Source organism: Staurois parvus, unplaced genomic scaffold (assembly GCF_062004578.1).
Source record: "Staurois parvus isolate SC_StPar_1 unplaced genomic scaffold, SC_StPar_1.0 ptg000023l, whole genome shotgun sequence".
In the NCBI taxonomy this organism is placed as follows: Eukaryota; Metazoa; Chordata; class Amphibia; order Anura; family Ranidae; genus Staurois; species Staurois parvus.
Window position 1 is genome coordinate 3,238,417 of NW_028317819.1, and position 15,782 is coordinate 3,254,198.

At 41.1% G+C, this 15,782-nt stretch overlaps 1 protein-coding gene across 2 annotated transcripts; it reads left to right on the forward strand.

The window, feature by feature from the left end:
* Nucleotides 1-5,684: 5,684 nt before the first annotated feature.
* Nucleotides 5,685-14,618, forward strand: TSFM (Ts translation elongation factor, mitochondrial). Of its 2 annotated transcripts, XM_089692771.1 has the most exons (6): nt 5,685-5,806; nt 5,890-6,042; nt 9,999-10,127; nt 11,683-11,805; nt 13,880-13,958; nt 14,109-14,618. In XM_089692771.1, the coding sequence occupies exons 1-6, from the start codon at nt 5,792-5,794 to the stop codon at nt 14,528-14,530; spliced, it is 921 nt and encodes a 306-aa protein (XP_089548897.1). In that variant the 5' UTR covers nt 5,685-5,791; the 3' UTR covers nt 14,531-14,618. The 2 variants fall into 2 exon arrangements, with proteins under 2 accessions (XP_089548897.1, XP_089548905.1); XM_089692779.1 differs by lacking the exon at nt 11,683-11,805.
* Nucleotides 14,619-15,782: the final 1,164 nt, after the last annotated feature.

The window sequence follows — 15,782 nt, forward strand, 5'->3', positions numbered from 1 at the left end:
ATGCACAGGCTCCTGCAGACTAATTCTCCAGCCCCAGTTCCGTACAGAGGGCCTCCTATGTGGTGGCTGCATTAGTTTTCCTTTTTAGGCTGTTTCCATTTTCACCTAGTGATTATGCTAGTAAAACACTTTCTAACCTAGGATGAATTCAAACAACATGCTGCACTTTAATTAAATGAAATGATTTCACCACTGTGAGGGTAAAAGTAAATCGTGGTCTAACCTCAAAACTGAAAGGGGCTAATCACTAGATCATTGGACCTGCACTTGAAAAGGTCCTTATGTGCTTTCGCTGCATTTCAACGCGTTTCGCCCCTCCCATCGGCCGTTCTCGACGCCTGATGGGAGGGGTGAAACGCGTTGACGCATTTCCGGTTCATTCGCCTTACGTCTGACGTCACTTCCGGTGAGTGGAACGCACGCCAAGCGGTGCGTTCCAGCAGCCATTTTGCGGGATTTAGGCTGGTTCTCTGCTGTTCCTCTGCTCTATCTGGCTACATTGGTGTGGGAATCCTGGAGTATGTTGGCTGGTTTTTGAGCATCAGGATGTCATGGGCTTAATAAATGTGCCTTTTACAAGCTATTGAAATGTGAGTGGCCTGGATTCTGTTCGTTATGGTATAAGATTGATCTGGCAATATTACACCATGTAAGTTTTCTCTTTGATGATACGGTGGAGCAAACTAGGGAGCCACGGTGAGGACCTGAAAGAGGATCTTATCTTGGAGAGGCTATCATTGAGCTGATGGAAAGAGGGTATAGGATTCCCCATAAAATCCTAAAGGCTTTTCATTCACCAAAATCTGGTGAGTGCATTTGATTTTGGTGTGCACGGGTGAAAGGTGGAAGGCTAGAAAAATTATTTGGTGTGTAGGACACAGCATGTCTCCCTCTCCTCATTTCAAAACCTACAGGGAATAGTTCTCTAGTCCACAATACACATGACAGCACTGGATTTCTGACAGAATCAACAAATATTTTTTTCCATATATTGAACACACATAACACACTGATTTGTCTGTATTTTTAAAACAGACCACAAGAAACAAAAAAATGAGGTTCATTTTAGGGTTTACATACACATAGTAACCCTAAGTGTATGTAAACCCTAAAATGAACCTCATTTGTTTGTTTCTTGTGGTCTGTTTTAAAAATACAGACAAATCAGTCTGTTATGTGTGTTCAATATGGAAAAAATATTTGTTGATTCTGTCAGAAATCCAGTGCATTATGTTGCCACACAATATCAACAGAAATTTTGTTTTCATATGTGTGTGACTGAAATCAGTTTAATAAAAATAATCTTATCAGTGTGTATTAACTCCCTTCCCGACATAGTAATCGTGTATGCTGGAATCTTTATTCACAAAATGTCTTCACCCTGCAGATGGCAGTGTGTCTGTTAAATAATGTAATTGTTAGCTACAATTATAGTATTAAAAAAGTAATTCATGTTATTTAGGTATGCAGATTAGTCATGTATACCTTATTCCTCCCTCAGGAAGGATCCTTTTAAGCAGTGTGACTGTCCAGCAAAGCATCCTCTCTAAGACGCTCCTGGTCTCAGTCACACTACTACCACCTCCATGTACAATACAGGGTTATATCCCTGAATTTTGCTGAAGGGCCGGCCAGAGCTGGGGTAAAATACAGATAGGTCCATATATATTTGGACACAGGCACGATTTTAGTTTTTTTCAGGTATTTACCAAAACATATTCAAGCTATAGTTCTATAATGGATATGGGCTGAAAGTGCACACTCTCAGGTTTAATTTGAGGGTATGTACATCCAAATTGGAGGAAGGGTTTAGGAATTACAGCTCTTAAAGAGTAGCCATCTCCCCTTTTTCAAGGGATTAAAAGTAATTGAACAAATTTATTTATTTTTTGTGGTAAAAAAATAAATTCTTCTATTGACTCAACATGCCTCTCAGCATATAGTTTGGGGTGTCTACTTTCCAAAAAGGGGTCATTTGGGGGGGTGGGGGCATTTTATGCCCAGCATTAGAAGTTTATGCCACACATCATTCACTCTTCTAACCACCTGAAGACCAAGCCTTTTCTGACACTTTTTGTTCACAAGAAAAAAATCAGTATTTTTTGCTAGGAAATTACTTTGAACCCCCAAAAATTATATATTTTAAAGCAGACACCCTAGTGAAAAAAATGGTGGGTGCAGCAATTTTTTATGCTACATAGTACTCGCGCAGTGATTTTTCAAACGCAATTTTTTTGTAAATACACTTTTTTTTTACTTTTAATGCATAAAAACACAATATATTGGCCAATTATTTGATAAGGTAACATATAAAAGATAATGGTATGCCAAGTAAATAGATACCAAACATGACATGCTTTAAAACTGTGCAATAGAGACAACCTGCGTACATTTTTAATATCCATAGGCAAGGCTTTAAAAGTCTTTAGAAGCTACCATTTTAGATTTATAGAGGAGTTCTAGTGCTAGAATTACTGTCCTTGATCTGTCGTTCGTGGTGATACTTCACATGCATGGTGCAGCCGCTGTTTACATACTGCAAGAGTGCTTTTCTGCTACAGGGTGGACGGTAAGTGGTTAAAGAATAATTAGACTCACTTGTAGTTACATTTTTGTTAATTAGGATTTTGTTGTCTAATGTTTAGCTTTGCTCCTAAGAGTTTCATTGGGATGTATTCATTTTTGCAACATGGTCCTAAATGAATTTCTAAGGAAAAATACTTTTTTGTGTGTGCAAATTAACAAATCTTGTTTGCAATCAATGGCCCGTATTTGCGAAAATACTATAGTGTACCATAGAAAATGTTGATACTGAAAGGAAAGTAAAGGTTTTCTGACAAATCTGTTGGGGTGTACGCAATATGCTGAGCACTGTACCTTATCACCCAAACCCAGTTTTGCAACTTTGACCTGTGTTAATAAAACTGTACATATGATTGCAACGATTTATGGTATCCAGGTGGATTATACCTTGATTTTCTGAGGACAGATTGGGCTTTCATGTTAATGGATATTTCCTGATTTTTTTTATTATCAAAACTAGCCCAAAAAACTAAAAAAAAAAAATGTTGTAATTTAGCTTTTAATTTTTATTCCATTACCATGTACCACCACCAAAAAAACCCTGAAAAATAAATTCTCCTACTCCTGACAATCATAGTAATACCACATATGTGCGTGTGATTTATATATTATTATTATTATATATTAAAAAAAATATTTTTTTTGTCCTACTTAAACACACTAACAATGACACTTGCACTGCACTGACTCTAAATATAAAACCTTTTTTTCCATACCAAAGCACACTGCCACTAATACTGCCAATAACTGCCAATTGCACTATGACTGACACACTGCCACTAACTGAAACTTGTGGTAACCATACGGTAGTCAAAAAAAATCATTTGAACACATTTTTTAATGATGAATACATGGTCATGGGAGCAAGCAATATTGCCATCATGTATATGACCAAAGTTCGAACGATAAATTGGTTAATGGGCATAAGTGAATCTTTTTTGTTTGTTCATTTTGTAACATATGCGCAGTAGCAACAGTTTGATTTTTTTAATAGGTGAGAAACACATTACCTTTCAATTTATCATCCTTTCAGCAGAAGTTTTCCAAACTTTTCCTTTGATTTTTTTTTTGGCTCAAAAATGTCAAAACCAATTTTCTATTTGTGCTCATTAACTGGAGCAGAAACAAACTGTCCAAATGGCAGATTTTCTAACTATTTTTTTGTCTAGTGTATGGGCACCATTATACTGCCAATAACTAATATTTCCACTGTCACACTGTCACCTACACTCATTAAACTACAGGAATCAAAGCATTGAACTAGTCTTTATTATTTGTATAGACTTCTCCAGCGAGGACAAATGGATATATTCAGGGCTTTTTTCTCCCGCATTCTGAGCCACAGAATACAACACCATGTAAAATTTTGTCAAGCTAAGTAATTTGTATAAATTGTTACTAATAAAAAAGGCAGTAAATTAATTCCCTACCACCAGGAATAATAGACCCCCCCCCCAGTAACAATAGATCTCGCAGTAACAATAGCCTCCCCCCAGCAACAATATATCATCTGCAACAAAATGCCCCCTCCCATTAACAATAAATCCACACCAGCAAAAACGGATGTCCTAGCAGCCAACGTCAATAGACCCCCTCCCTTGACAGTAGATCCCTCTCAGCAGTAAGTGACCAACAGCAACAACAGATCCCCCACCATCAACAATAGACCTCCTAGGCCAACAATAGACCCCCGCAAACAATATATCCCACTAGCAACAACAGAACCCCCAGCAGACAGCCTCAATAGACCCTCCAGCACACCCACCAACCCCTGACAGATACATTCAGTGCTTGAGGTGTTGGAAGTGCGTTACCCCGCATTCCCTGCTGAAAAAAGCCCTAGATCAGGGATAGGCAACTGTGGCCCTCCAGCTGTTGTAGAACTACAAGTCCCATGAGGCATTGCAAAACTGACAGTTACAAGCATCACAGCAGAGGCATGATGGGACTTGTAGTTCACCAACAGCTGGAGGGCCACAGTTGCCCACCCCTGCCCTAGATATATTTTATCTGTTCCACTCGCTGAGGAATCTGTTGTCTCTCCTCCGCACAGAACAGAGACAACACAGGCAAGGCATCGGCTGCAGAGTGAATAATCACTGTGATCATTGTCAGGCTATCAGAGTGATAATGTGATCGGGATCTGGATGATAGTAGAGCCCCAAGGCTCTCACCGACAGCCCGGTCTCAGTGCTGGGGGCACACTCCTAGAAAGAAAACATAAGAACACATATATGCGGGGTCCAGGTTAAAAGCTGCATTTTTTTTCCCCCTGTATACATGACGCCTTAGGCTGATGACACATGGGTGATTCTGCTTCTAGCAACAAATCACCAGCAGCAGGACCGCTAAGGAATTGCTGTATCCACACTCTGCAAGGTGTCACTCTGTCACTGACATGAACGCTACGGAATCTCAGTGTTGATGTAAGTAACCTCGCACCGCCTCAGCCACAGAAGGAGCAATTCCATAGAGACAAAAAAAAAAAAGCAGCCTCTTAGCAATCCTGCCCCTAAAGATTATTATTATTATACCGGATTTATATAGCACCAACAGTTTGTGCAACGCTTTACAATATAAATTGAGACAGTGGGGCAAGTGGTACAAAAGGTTATAACTGTAGGGGATGAGATGATGAAAGTGATAAATTGGAGGCATGATAGGCTTTCCCGAGGATATGAGTTTTCAGGGATCGCCTAAAGGCAGCCTAAGTAGGGGATAGCCGGACAGAATGAGCAGAGAGTTCCAGAGGATGGGAGAGGCTCTGGCGAAGTCCTGGATTGTGACTGTCAGCGGCAGGATCGCAGGTGGGAGAGTCACCCATGTCCCCAGCCTATTAATACAATGCATGGGTGTGTCTGAATGTTATGTGTTATCTGTGGCAGTGAGCAGCTTGGTGTGTATTGGTCCAGCAATACTGACTGCACCATGAACATCCACACACTGCTGGTTGACAATGGTACAATAATACAACACACAGATGTGACTGGAGTCTGATTATGTTTAGAAAATGACCTGAATTGTATTACAGAGCTGCAGGGTAACATATTACTAACACACACAGCAAATTATCCCTTCTTATACTACTGTAATGGGCTCCGGGAAAATGGCTGCGGAGATGACCCGGAAGTGAAGAGCATCGTTTGGTGGTGCTGCATGGCGTCATCTGTGTGTGCCCTTGTCATTCATCGTGGGGAAGGTGTCAGGGATGCTGCGCTGTAGGGTAAGTGATGACATTGTGTGTGGGGGTGATCGGTGTCCCCGGGGATGTGATGAGTTCACTTGCTATCTCCTCTTCTATGGCAGTTCCTCTCCTGGCACAAGACCGCCCTCCTCCACACATGTAGCCGGCTGCTGGCCTCAGACAAGGACCTCCTGCTGAAGCTGAGGAGGAAGACCGGCTATTCGTTCACCAACTGCAAGAAGGCCCTGGACAAGTTCAGCAATGACGTCAAGCAGGTGATGGCTGTTCTCAGGCTGGGGGGAATGGGACATGCATGACATGGGGTCATATTAGTACAGGACACACAGTTCTCTAAATGAATGGACTACAAGTCCCAGCAGTCTTAGCGGCTGTTGGCTTGTAGTTCTCAATGGACTACCACGGCGCTGTGGAGCACAATGGTAGTTCATTCAGTCTTCCTGTCAGTATGTCAGCTTGCATCCTGTACAGCAAGCAGATATACTGACAGGTCTGCAGGAGACCTGTATGGCACCAGTGATCTGCTGATCGCTGGTGCAATGGTTTACAGGCTCCTTCAGCAAAAAAATAATAGCATTTTTTTTTTACCTTAAAAAAAATGCATTTATTATTTTTTGTCAAAAGGTGAACTTATCTTATAGCTAGGAACTCTGTGGCACCCTATTTATATTTAAAGTGGTCACAGTCACATGACATAATTTTAGGGTCACCACACACATTACAGTCTGGTTATACAATCAACTTTATAATGACCATGTGCAATTCTTTTTTTTGTTAAAATTTTCTAGTTATAGAATTTAACAAAATGACAAACAATAGGATGTATGTAGTAACAGGCCATTTTTTGCGTTACGGCGCTGTGTTACTTTAACTGACAATTTCGCGGTCATGCAACGCTGCACCCAAATGAAATTTACATCCCTTTTTCCCACGAATAGAGCTTTATTTCGGTGGCATTTGATCCAGCAGCGATCAGCGACTTCTAGTGGGACTGCTGTGGGCATTCTGACACTGTGGGGGAACTGATTTGGTGTCACTGACATACCCAGTGACATCAATACAGTGATCAGTGCTAATAAAAAGCACTGACACTGTACTAATGGCACTGGGCAGAAAGGGGTTAACATGTGGGGCAATCAAAGGGTTAACTGTGTGCTGTTTTACTGTATGCTGTGTTTAGTGCTTTCAACTGTAAGCACACTGCTTTGTATGGCTCTTATAACCATTTGATGGTTTGACAGTTTGGTTGAGGACACAAGCAAATGTGACAGTTAGCAATCCCAGCATTCCAGGAATGTAACTGTTTTATGAAACAAATTGATGGGTTTAGTTCCACTTTATGAATTACTGCTGTTCAGGGATTCTGGGCTTCAGCAAAATAGCAGCCTCCAGCAAGAATAAAACAAGAGCAATGCTGGAGGCAATTTGGAGCAGAATTAATAATGTGGAATGTATGTTCCTTGCTAAAGTAAATTTTTTTTATCTAATTGTTATGGGTAAAGTTCCGCTTTAAAATCTTACCTATAACAATTTGATAAAAAATAATGTTCTTTAGCAAGGAACATACAGGGGTTGGACAAAAATATGGAAACGCTACATGATTTTGCCAATTTATTTGCAGTTTTGCAAGTTATCAAAGGGTGTGACAGCATATACAGTTTCTGGGGAAAACTTTGTCTGACAAGCATAAGCGTAGTTGACATGGTCAGCTGACAAAATGAGACAAAAGACATTGCTCAGGATTGTGACCCAGAATAAGAAAGCAACTGCTGCAAATGTGACTCCAAAGCTCTTGTCCACAAAAACTGTGCAGAGGGAACTCCATAAGCAAAACATTTACAGGTGAGCTGCAATTGCCAAACCACTAGTGCCCAATATTAACGCTCAGAAGAGGAGAGAGTGGTGCAGTACCCATAGATCGTGGACTATCAATCAATGGAAGATTGTAATATGTCAGATGATTCAAGCTTCACAATGTTCCCAACCACTGGACGTGTTTACATGTGGCAAACACTGTCCCAAGTTTACGACCAGGACTGTCTTGTGCCAATGGTAAAGCATGTGGTGACGCAATCGTAGTTTGGGCATCCATATCTTGGTATTCTGCAGGCCCCATCACCTTGAAAGGTAGAGTCCCTGCCAAGGACTATGTACAAATTTTGACCGACCATGTGCACCCCATGGTGAAGATAATGGAAGGGTTCCTAGGAGAATTCAGCCATCTTAGATGCCAAAGGTGGCCCAACACCATATTGGGTAACGATTTTTGTTCTTTTACCTGGTGTTTCCATCATTTTGTCCAACCCTTGTACATTCTACATTAACCACATTGCCAATCGGTGTATGGTACGTTTCCCTACTTTGAGTGGTTATACTTTCCCACGGCCTTCTCAAGCTCTCCAATCCTCCCGGGGAACCAGAGAGTGCATCCAGTGTTTCCGTGGGCTGACCATAGAGCTGATCGGGGACTGAAATGGCCCCAATCATCTCTATGGTCTGAGAAACTGGAAGTGACAAGTATTTCGTCACTTCCAATTTTGATGGATATCAACAAACCATTAGTGGTTTGAAAAAAGCATCGAATAGCTTTTAAGGGCAGAGAATAGACCCCAGATCGCTCAGTAAAGAGTACCTGTCACTGCCTATTGTTAGCACAAGGGATATTTATATTCCTTGTGATAACATCAAAGTTGATAAAATATTTAAAGGAACAATGTAAAACTAAAAAAAAAAAAATTTAAAGCACCCCTGTCCCCCTGTGCTCGCTCACAAAGGCGAGTGCATGCATTGGTCCTGCTTCAGTACGTAAACAGCAGTCATATCACCGTGAATGTCATATCGAGAGCAATAATTCTAGCACTAGACCTTCTGCGTGAATTTAAAGTGGTAACCTGCAAAGGCTTTTAAAGTGCTGCCTTTGGATAATAAAATTTACGTATTTTGTGATCGTTATACAGGTGTGCACAGTTTTACAGCTTTACCAGTTTGGTATCTATTTACTTGGCATAACATCCTCTTTTATATTTTACCAAAAGAATTGGGATTTATATTGTGTGTTGGTGCATTAAAATTCATTAAAGTGTATTTTTTTTTTTTTTTATTGCATTAGAAAAACTGCTGAGCAAATACCAGGTGACATAAAAAATTGCAGCATGCATCATTTTTTTTCTCTAGGGCCTCTGCTTTAAAAAGAGGAATTTTATTAAAGGAGGTTTTTATAGGGTTTTAAGTAGCATTTAGCATACCCCAAAAAAGAAGTCGAGAAGGTTAAAGGATAAGTTCACCTTTGGAACATGTTACATCCTTTTTTTATGGTGGAACATGTAACATGTTCCCATAGCTGCAGCTAATACGGTGAGAAGTTTCCCCATACTATCTGTCAACTTTGAAAACAGCTTTTCAAATTTGGACTTCCGTGAATGAATGAACTGCAAGTCCCAACACCCTTAGCAGCTGTCTGCTTGTAGCTTTCTATGAACCACCATGGCGCTGTGGAGCACCGTGATAGTTCATGGAAGCTTCTTGTCAGAATATCTGCTTGCTTGTACATCTCATATGGCAAGCAGGTATTCTGACAGGTCTGCAGGAGACCTGCCTGGCATCAGCGATTTACTGATTGCTGGTGCAATGCTTTCCAGGCTGCTTTGGACAAAAATAATAAATGCACATTTTCTTTACTTACAGAAAAAATGTGTATTTATTATTTTTGTCCAAAAGGTGAACTTTTCCTTTAAGGTCTTGTGATGGAGGAGACCATTCCACATGACCATGTTTCCAATCCAGTTAAAAAATTGTCATTCAGCCAATCTGTTACCACTATGGCGTAATGGGCAGGGGCTCCATCTTGTTGGAACCACTCAGGGAGTCCTTCCTTTGGTCTCTCAATATGGTGAGGTATGTCTCACCAGTTACATGATTATTAAAGAAAAATGGTCCCAACACATGACCACAAACCACACCATAATCTTTTGTGCTTCTTGCTGTTAGGAAATATCACCAACTATATGCATTGGGTGGGCTCTTCCAATGTGTCCAGACTTTAGGGACACCCTGTGCAAGTTGTTTTGGAAAAATCTGTAACATGTTTATACATCACATATCACTGTAAGCTTACTTAAAGGTCAAATTACAGTTTATGAAAATAATTTTTTCTTACTATACTAACAATGTTACATTCTGAATGCCTTTTTAACCATTCCCTCTTCTTTTAAAGGCAGAATCTTGGCTACATGAACAGGCCCAGAAAGAAGGATGGAGTAAAGCCTCAAAATTGCAAGGAAGAAAGACTGCAGAGGGTCTTCTAGGACTGCTGCATAAAGGCAACACTGCAGTATTGGTGGAAGTAAGTACTGTATGTACACTGCTTTATACATGGAGACTAGGGTAGTGTAATATGGATGTGTTGCAACAAACCAGATTTTAGTTCTGCTATTTCTAGTGCTGATAAGAAATTAAAGCCCCAAATCTGATTTGACAATATTTAATCGTATTATGAAAACATAGACTGTCACCTTGATTGCATTATATGTTCTGAAAATTAAAAGCACTGAACAGTGTTAATACCAATCATAAAAACTGCACAGCTTGTTATCGTTCTATATAAACTAGTTGCTGGCAAATGACACATGATTTACACAGCTTTCACCTAGGTTTCACACATTAATCCAATTAAGAAAATGTGTTAAACTTTGATGAAAGCTGTGTAAATGGTGTGTGAAATCACTTATAAACAGAGAGACTCCATGTTAAAGCTAAAGTGTATTGTACACATACATTGCCTTACCTTGTTGTCTCCTCTGTCCTGGCCAACATGCAAATATTTATTTTAAATCAAACTTTGTTTAAAAAAAAAAAATTGAGACATATTTATATCATTTTGGAGGGAGGGGCTGGCAGGCTCCTGTAAATATTACAGCATTCTGCATTGCATCTTTTCAGTGTCATTATATGCAAGGATACATCCTTAGGACCCCTTTAGATGTGCCTGCTTTTCCTTGCAGGCCACTGCTTTGGTGCAGATTTTAGCTGTGTGGTCTGCAGATTGGATGCTTTTGATTATGCACATGTAAAGGGATGCGGGGTATGTGTTTTTTCACATAAAGCTCCAGGACAAAATAATTGATATGGAGGGGGGACGGGACAAATATGGATCAGAGATGAGTGGTGAATAACTGATGTCATTTAAACAGGAGAGGTTTATTATGGAGATAACATTTTGCTGGGAATTTGAGAGTAATTAATTGCAACACAGGAGAGGAATGTGGAGGTGAAGGGCAGGCTGGAGTTCAGCTTTAAATATAAATAAATAGCTCAGAATAAATGAAAAGAAATTAAGATGATTTAGTTGAAATACTTGGCTCTTTACTCCTCTTCCATGTTGAGTGACATCCAGCATGCTGCTCTACAGAATGTTGTCATTATGTGAGCAATGTTCTATGTTAAGGACTACTTACGCCAGTTAGGAAGAGGAAGGACTTCACCAGACTGGCCAGAGGACTTGTGTATAAGGGGACAGGAAGGGGGTTAAAAGTGTCCATGTGCTTTTGCTTTCATAGGCTTGGCTGAAGACTGCCCCATTCCATCTTTAATGTGGAATAAACAAATAACCAAGGCATTACAAGTGGAATATTCAGAATGGCATTGTGGGAGAGTGTGGAGGTACAAATCAACACTGTAATTTCCAAGAAACTGGTGGGCAGTTTAATTTGTCTGTGATCATCGAAAAGAGTTGATCCTAAACAGTGTAAAGAAGCTGCATTTGTAACATATGAGAATAGAATTGAATGCTCTTTCTTGATTTGATTGGAAATCATGCAGTCAGCAGAACCAGGCTGTTACCTACTTGAATTCCATTTACCAGTTTGGATGACTACAAGAATTCCTATTGACTTTTCCAGGTGAACTGTGAAACAGACTTTGTTGCCAGGAATGTGAAGTTTCAGCAGCTGGTCCAGCAGGTGGCGGTCTCAACACTAAAGCATTGCCATAGTATAGAGAGAAACCAGACCTCATACTTGAAGGTGAGATCTTGGAGACAACACATTTAGATTTCTAGATTGAGGCCCCGGTCACACCAATCGGGCTTTTAAATCATGCGACTTCCAGTGAAGTCGCATGATTTCAAAGTCGGATGTCATTCCGACTTGAGATGCAACTTGCAAGACATCTGCGGCTTGCAAGACACAGATGTCTATGCAAGTCGCACCTGAAGTAGTGCATGCGCTACTTTAGAAATTGGTGCTCCAACCAAGTCAGAATTGCACCAATATGACCGCTTTTAATTGCGGACAATAGAGTGCCGACTTGCCCAGCGATTTTTGCATAACTTATTTTAGACCTTGTGACATCAACACTGTGCCTCTTTGCTTTGTAATGCAGGCAAACCAGGCCTGGTGGGGGTGTCAGGGTGCTGTATGTAGCTATGTATACATGACTTCCTAAAATCTCACACCAACCTGGCTTAGTACTCCTTTCAAGAGCCTTCAGCCATGTTGCAAGCAATGGGTTGGCACTTGGAAGGAGTTATGCATATATCAAAATGCATTAATTAACCACTTGCCTACCAGGCACTTATACCCCTTCTTTACCAGGCCAATTTTCAGCTTTCAGCGCCGTCGCACTTTGTATGACAATTGCACGGTTATGCAAGATTGTACCCATATGAAATTTTTATCATTTTTTTCTCACAAATAGAGCTTTCTTTTGGTGGTATTTAATCGCCGCTGGGCACTTTACTTTTTGCACTATAAACAAAAAAACTGCAAAAAATTTGAAAAAAAAAAAGTTTCTTTGTTTCTATTATAAAATTTTTCAAACAGGTAATTTTTCTCCTTCACTGATGTGCGTTGATGAGGCAGCACTGATGGGCACTGATAGCGGCACTGATGGGCAGTAATAGGCGGCACTGATGGGCAGCACTGATGAGAACTGATAGGCAGCACTAATGAGATGGCACGGATAGGCAGCACTAATGAGGTGTCATGGATAGGTGGCATTGATAGGAGGCACTGATAGACCGCACTGATAGGTGGCACTGACTGGCATCACTGCTGGGCACTGACTGGCACAACCACTGGGCACTGACTGGCAGCACTTCTGGGCTGCACTGGTGGACACGTGGGTGGCACTTCTGAGCACAGGTGGGTGGCACTGCTGGGCACAGGTGGGTGGCACTGCTGGGCACAGGTTGGTGGAACTGGTGGGTGGCACTGCTGGGCACCGATCATCAGGGCACTGATCATCAGTGCCCTGATGATCGTTGCCGATCCCTGCTCTGACAACTGCCGGTTCTCGGCAGCACTTTCCTCACGCTTTGACAGCGTGAGGAAAGTGCAGCCGAGAACCAGCAATTGCATTTCCCGGTGATCAGCGTGTCATTGGACACAGCTGATAATGTGGTAAAAGGCCACTGTGATTGGCCTTTTACCACATCACGTGATCAGCTGTGTCCGTAGGACACAGCAATCACGGAGATCGCCGGGGGCACGCAGGAGAGCCCCCATAACTGGTCGGCCGCAGTTTAGCCGTCATTCAGCTATCTGCGGTCAGCAGGTGGTTAAGGGATGTCAGCTAGGAGGAGTTGACAATCATAGGCAGACCGTCTGCTGCCATGCTGTCCCTCTTGCGTCAGTATTTTCATTGACCTGTAAGATATGTGCAGATCAGGAAAGTCATAAGTCCTATCTGCATACTTGTTCTAGGTTAATGGGGGTTATTTATTAAGGGTGCAGAGTGCAAAATCTGGTGCAGCTCTGCATAGAAACCAACCAGCTTCCAGATTTTATTGCCAAGGATTAATTGAACAAGATGAAGTTAGCAACTTTTTGGCTACCATGAACAACTGCACCAGATTCTGAGTGCTCCAGTCTTAGTAAATCTACCCCAAAGTATTGAATCAAGAGTGTTTTCAGAATGAGGAGACATCCATGTTTCTCTCCCATTAAAAGCATAAACTTCAACAAAGCACAACACAAAAGTGTGTTAGAAAAAAAATAAATGTGTATGAGCCTCCTTTCTTCATCTGCCTGTTTCCTTATGTGCTGTTTTAATTTTTCATGCACACTGTAGTTTTACATGTATTTTTAATTGCTATAGGGTTTCCTTGCCGGAGAAGAGTTTTTAGAAATGAAGACAGAAGAGTCCTCATTGAAAGACCTTCTTGCGATGACTATTGGTAAAAAAAACAAAATGTTTTTTTTTCCTGTATGTATGTTGGAGTAGTGACACGTGGTCTGATGTTCTACTTCTGGAAGAAAACTTTGTGAGTTTGTGCTGCTTTGGCAATTATTTGCATTCTTTCAATGTTCTTTTATCTGTTTTGTAGGAAAGCTGGGTGAGAACATGACCGTGAAGAGGGCTGCATGGGTCACTGTCCCTTCTAGTATGTTTATTGGTTCATACATGCATGGCTCCCTACCTGCAGACATGCCTTCCTTGGCTAACATGGCATTTGGGAAGTATGGAGCTTTGGTTATTTGCAAGCCAAATGATCACTGCAAAAGCAACATTACTGAACTCGGGCGTAGACTGGGCCAGCATGTAGTGGGCATGAGCCCGTCGACCCTGGGTTCTCTAGAAGATGAGTCTACTGGGGAGACAGAAACCAGGATGCTGGTGCAGCCCTTCCTACTGGAGCCCATCCTAACTGTAGGACAGTATCTGCAGCCGCATGATCTTGAAGTGCTGGATTTTGTACGCTTTGAGTGTGGGGAGGAGACGCAGACAACACAACCCAACCAGTCCTAATGAATCATAACATCTGGCAAGTATGAACAATGTAATGTGTATATATATTTTTTTTCCAGTAAAAAATAAATGATACCTTTCACTATTATGTGCCCCTCTAATTTGTCTAGTTAACACAGTAAGTAGTTATGAATTATACCTAGGATTTCAAAACTACACCTATCAATAAGGTTCTATGTATATCAAGTTAATCTCTTGTCTACTCAAGTATAGCTTGCCTCTAATTTGCAATTCCTGCCGCCTCTCCACAACCACAGCATGCCTAGGTGTGCATCTTATCCAGGAAATAAAACAACGGCAGTAGGACAGTCTCCTCCATGAATATTTAACGTGGTTGTAAACCCTTTCATATACCTAGTGAAGTGACTGGCCTCAGGTGATACAGGCACAATTTATGTAGGAGGATTTGTTTAATTTCTGTGTATCTGCAGTCCTCCCTTCTCTACATCTGTTCACAGCGCTGAATTAATACAGCTGGTCTGAGAGTTCAGAAAAAAGGAGACTGGAACTGAAATTACACTCTGCAGAGCTTGGTGAGGAGAGCTCTGAGTGCTGATTGAAGGGAAGGGACACACCCCCTCCACACTGCTCACAGGAACAGAGCTGAGGCTGTCAATCTGCTGGTGGTTCCTCCCCTGTCACCATTTTTTTTCTTGGTGTCAGGAGAACTTGGCGGAAGTGATTCATGCTGATAGGAGACAAATACATGCTATAGAGGGATATGCTTTGTTCATATTTCATGTCTGAGGTTTACAACCCCTTAAAGTTTATTCATGCAAGATGAAAATAGAAACAATTGAGTGTGTATAAGACTTCCATCCTGTGTAGAAACCTACTGGAGACCAGACCAAGTAACCAAATACACTAAAGATCTCAGTATCACAATTGATGAAACTGATGCACTTTGTATGCTTTGCCATCTATTTGAAGTGAGCTGTTGCCTGGTGAGATGAACAATAGCGACATCTAGTGCTTCAACATGGTAGTGATCCCTTTGGTTAGGAGGCATGAATCCTGCCCATTAGAGCTATCAAACAAATATTGTGATAAGATGTTGTTCAGTGAGGGAAGTCTTTTGCTAATACAACAACCGACAAGTAAAATGTAATCTCTGGTCTGTGGTAATAGGAAAGAGTGTGTGTATTTTGATGTATCTGACTCTGAATATTTATTGCATTGCTGAATAATCTTTGCTTGTCTAAAAAATGTTGAAGAGACTGAACATTCCCTTTTCAAATGTATATATCAGGGA

Coding starts and splice junctions, on each gene's coding strand:
- TSFM (XM_089692771.1), top strand. Junction 11,806..13,879: donor ACCAGACCTCATACTTGAAG/GTGAGATCTTGG, acceptor TAATTGCTATAG/GGTTTCCTTGCCGGAGAAGA. Junction 13,959..14,108: donor CCTTCTTGCGATGACTATTG/GTAAAAAAAACA, acceptor TCTGTTTTGTAG/GAAAGCTGGGTGAGAACATG.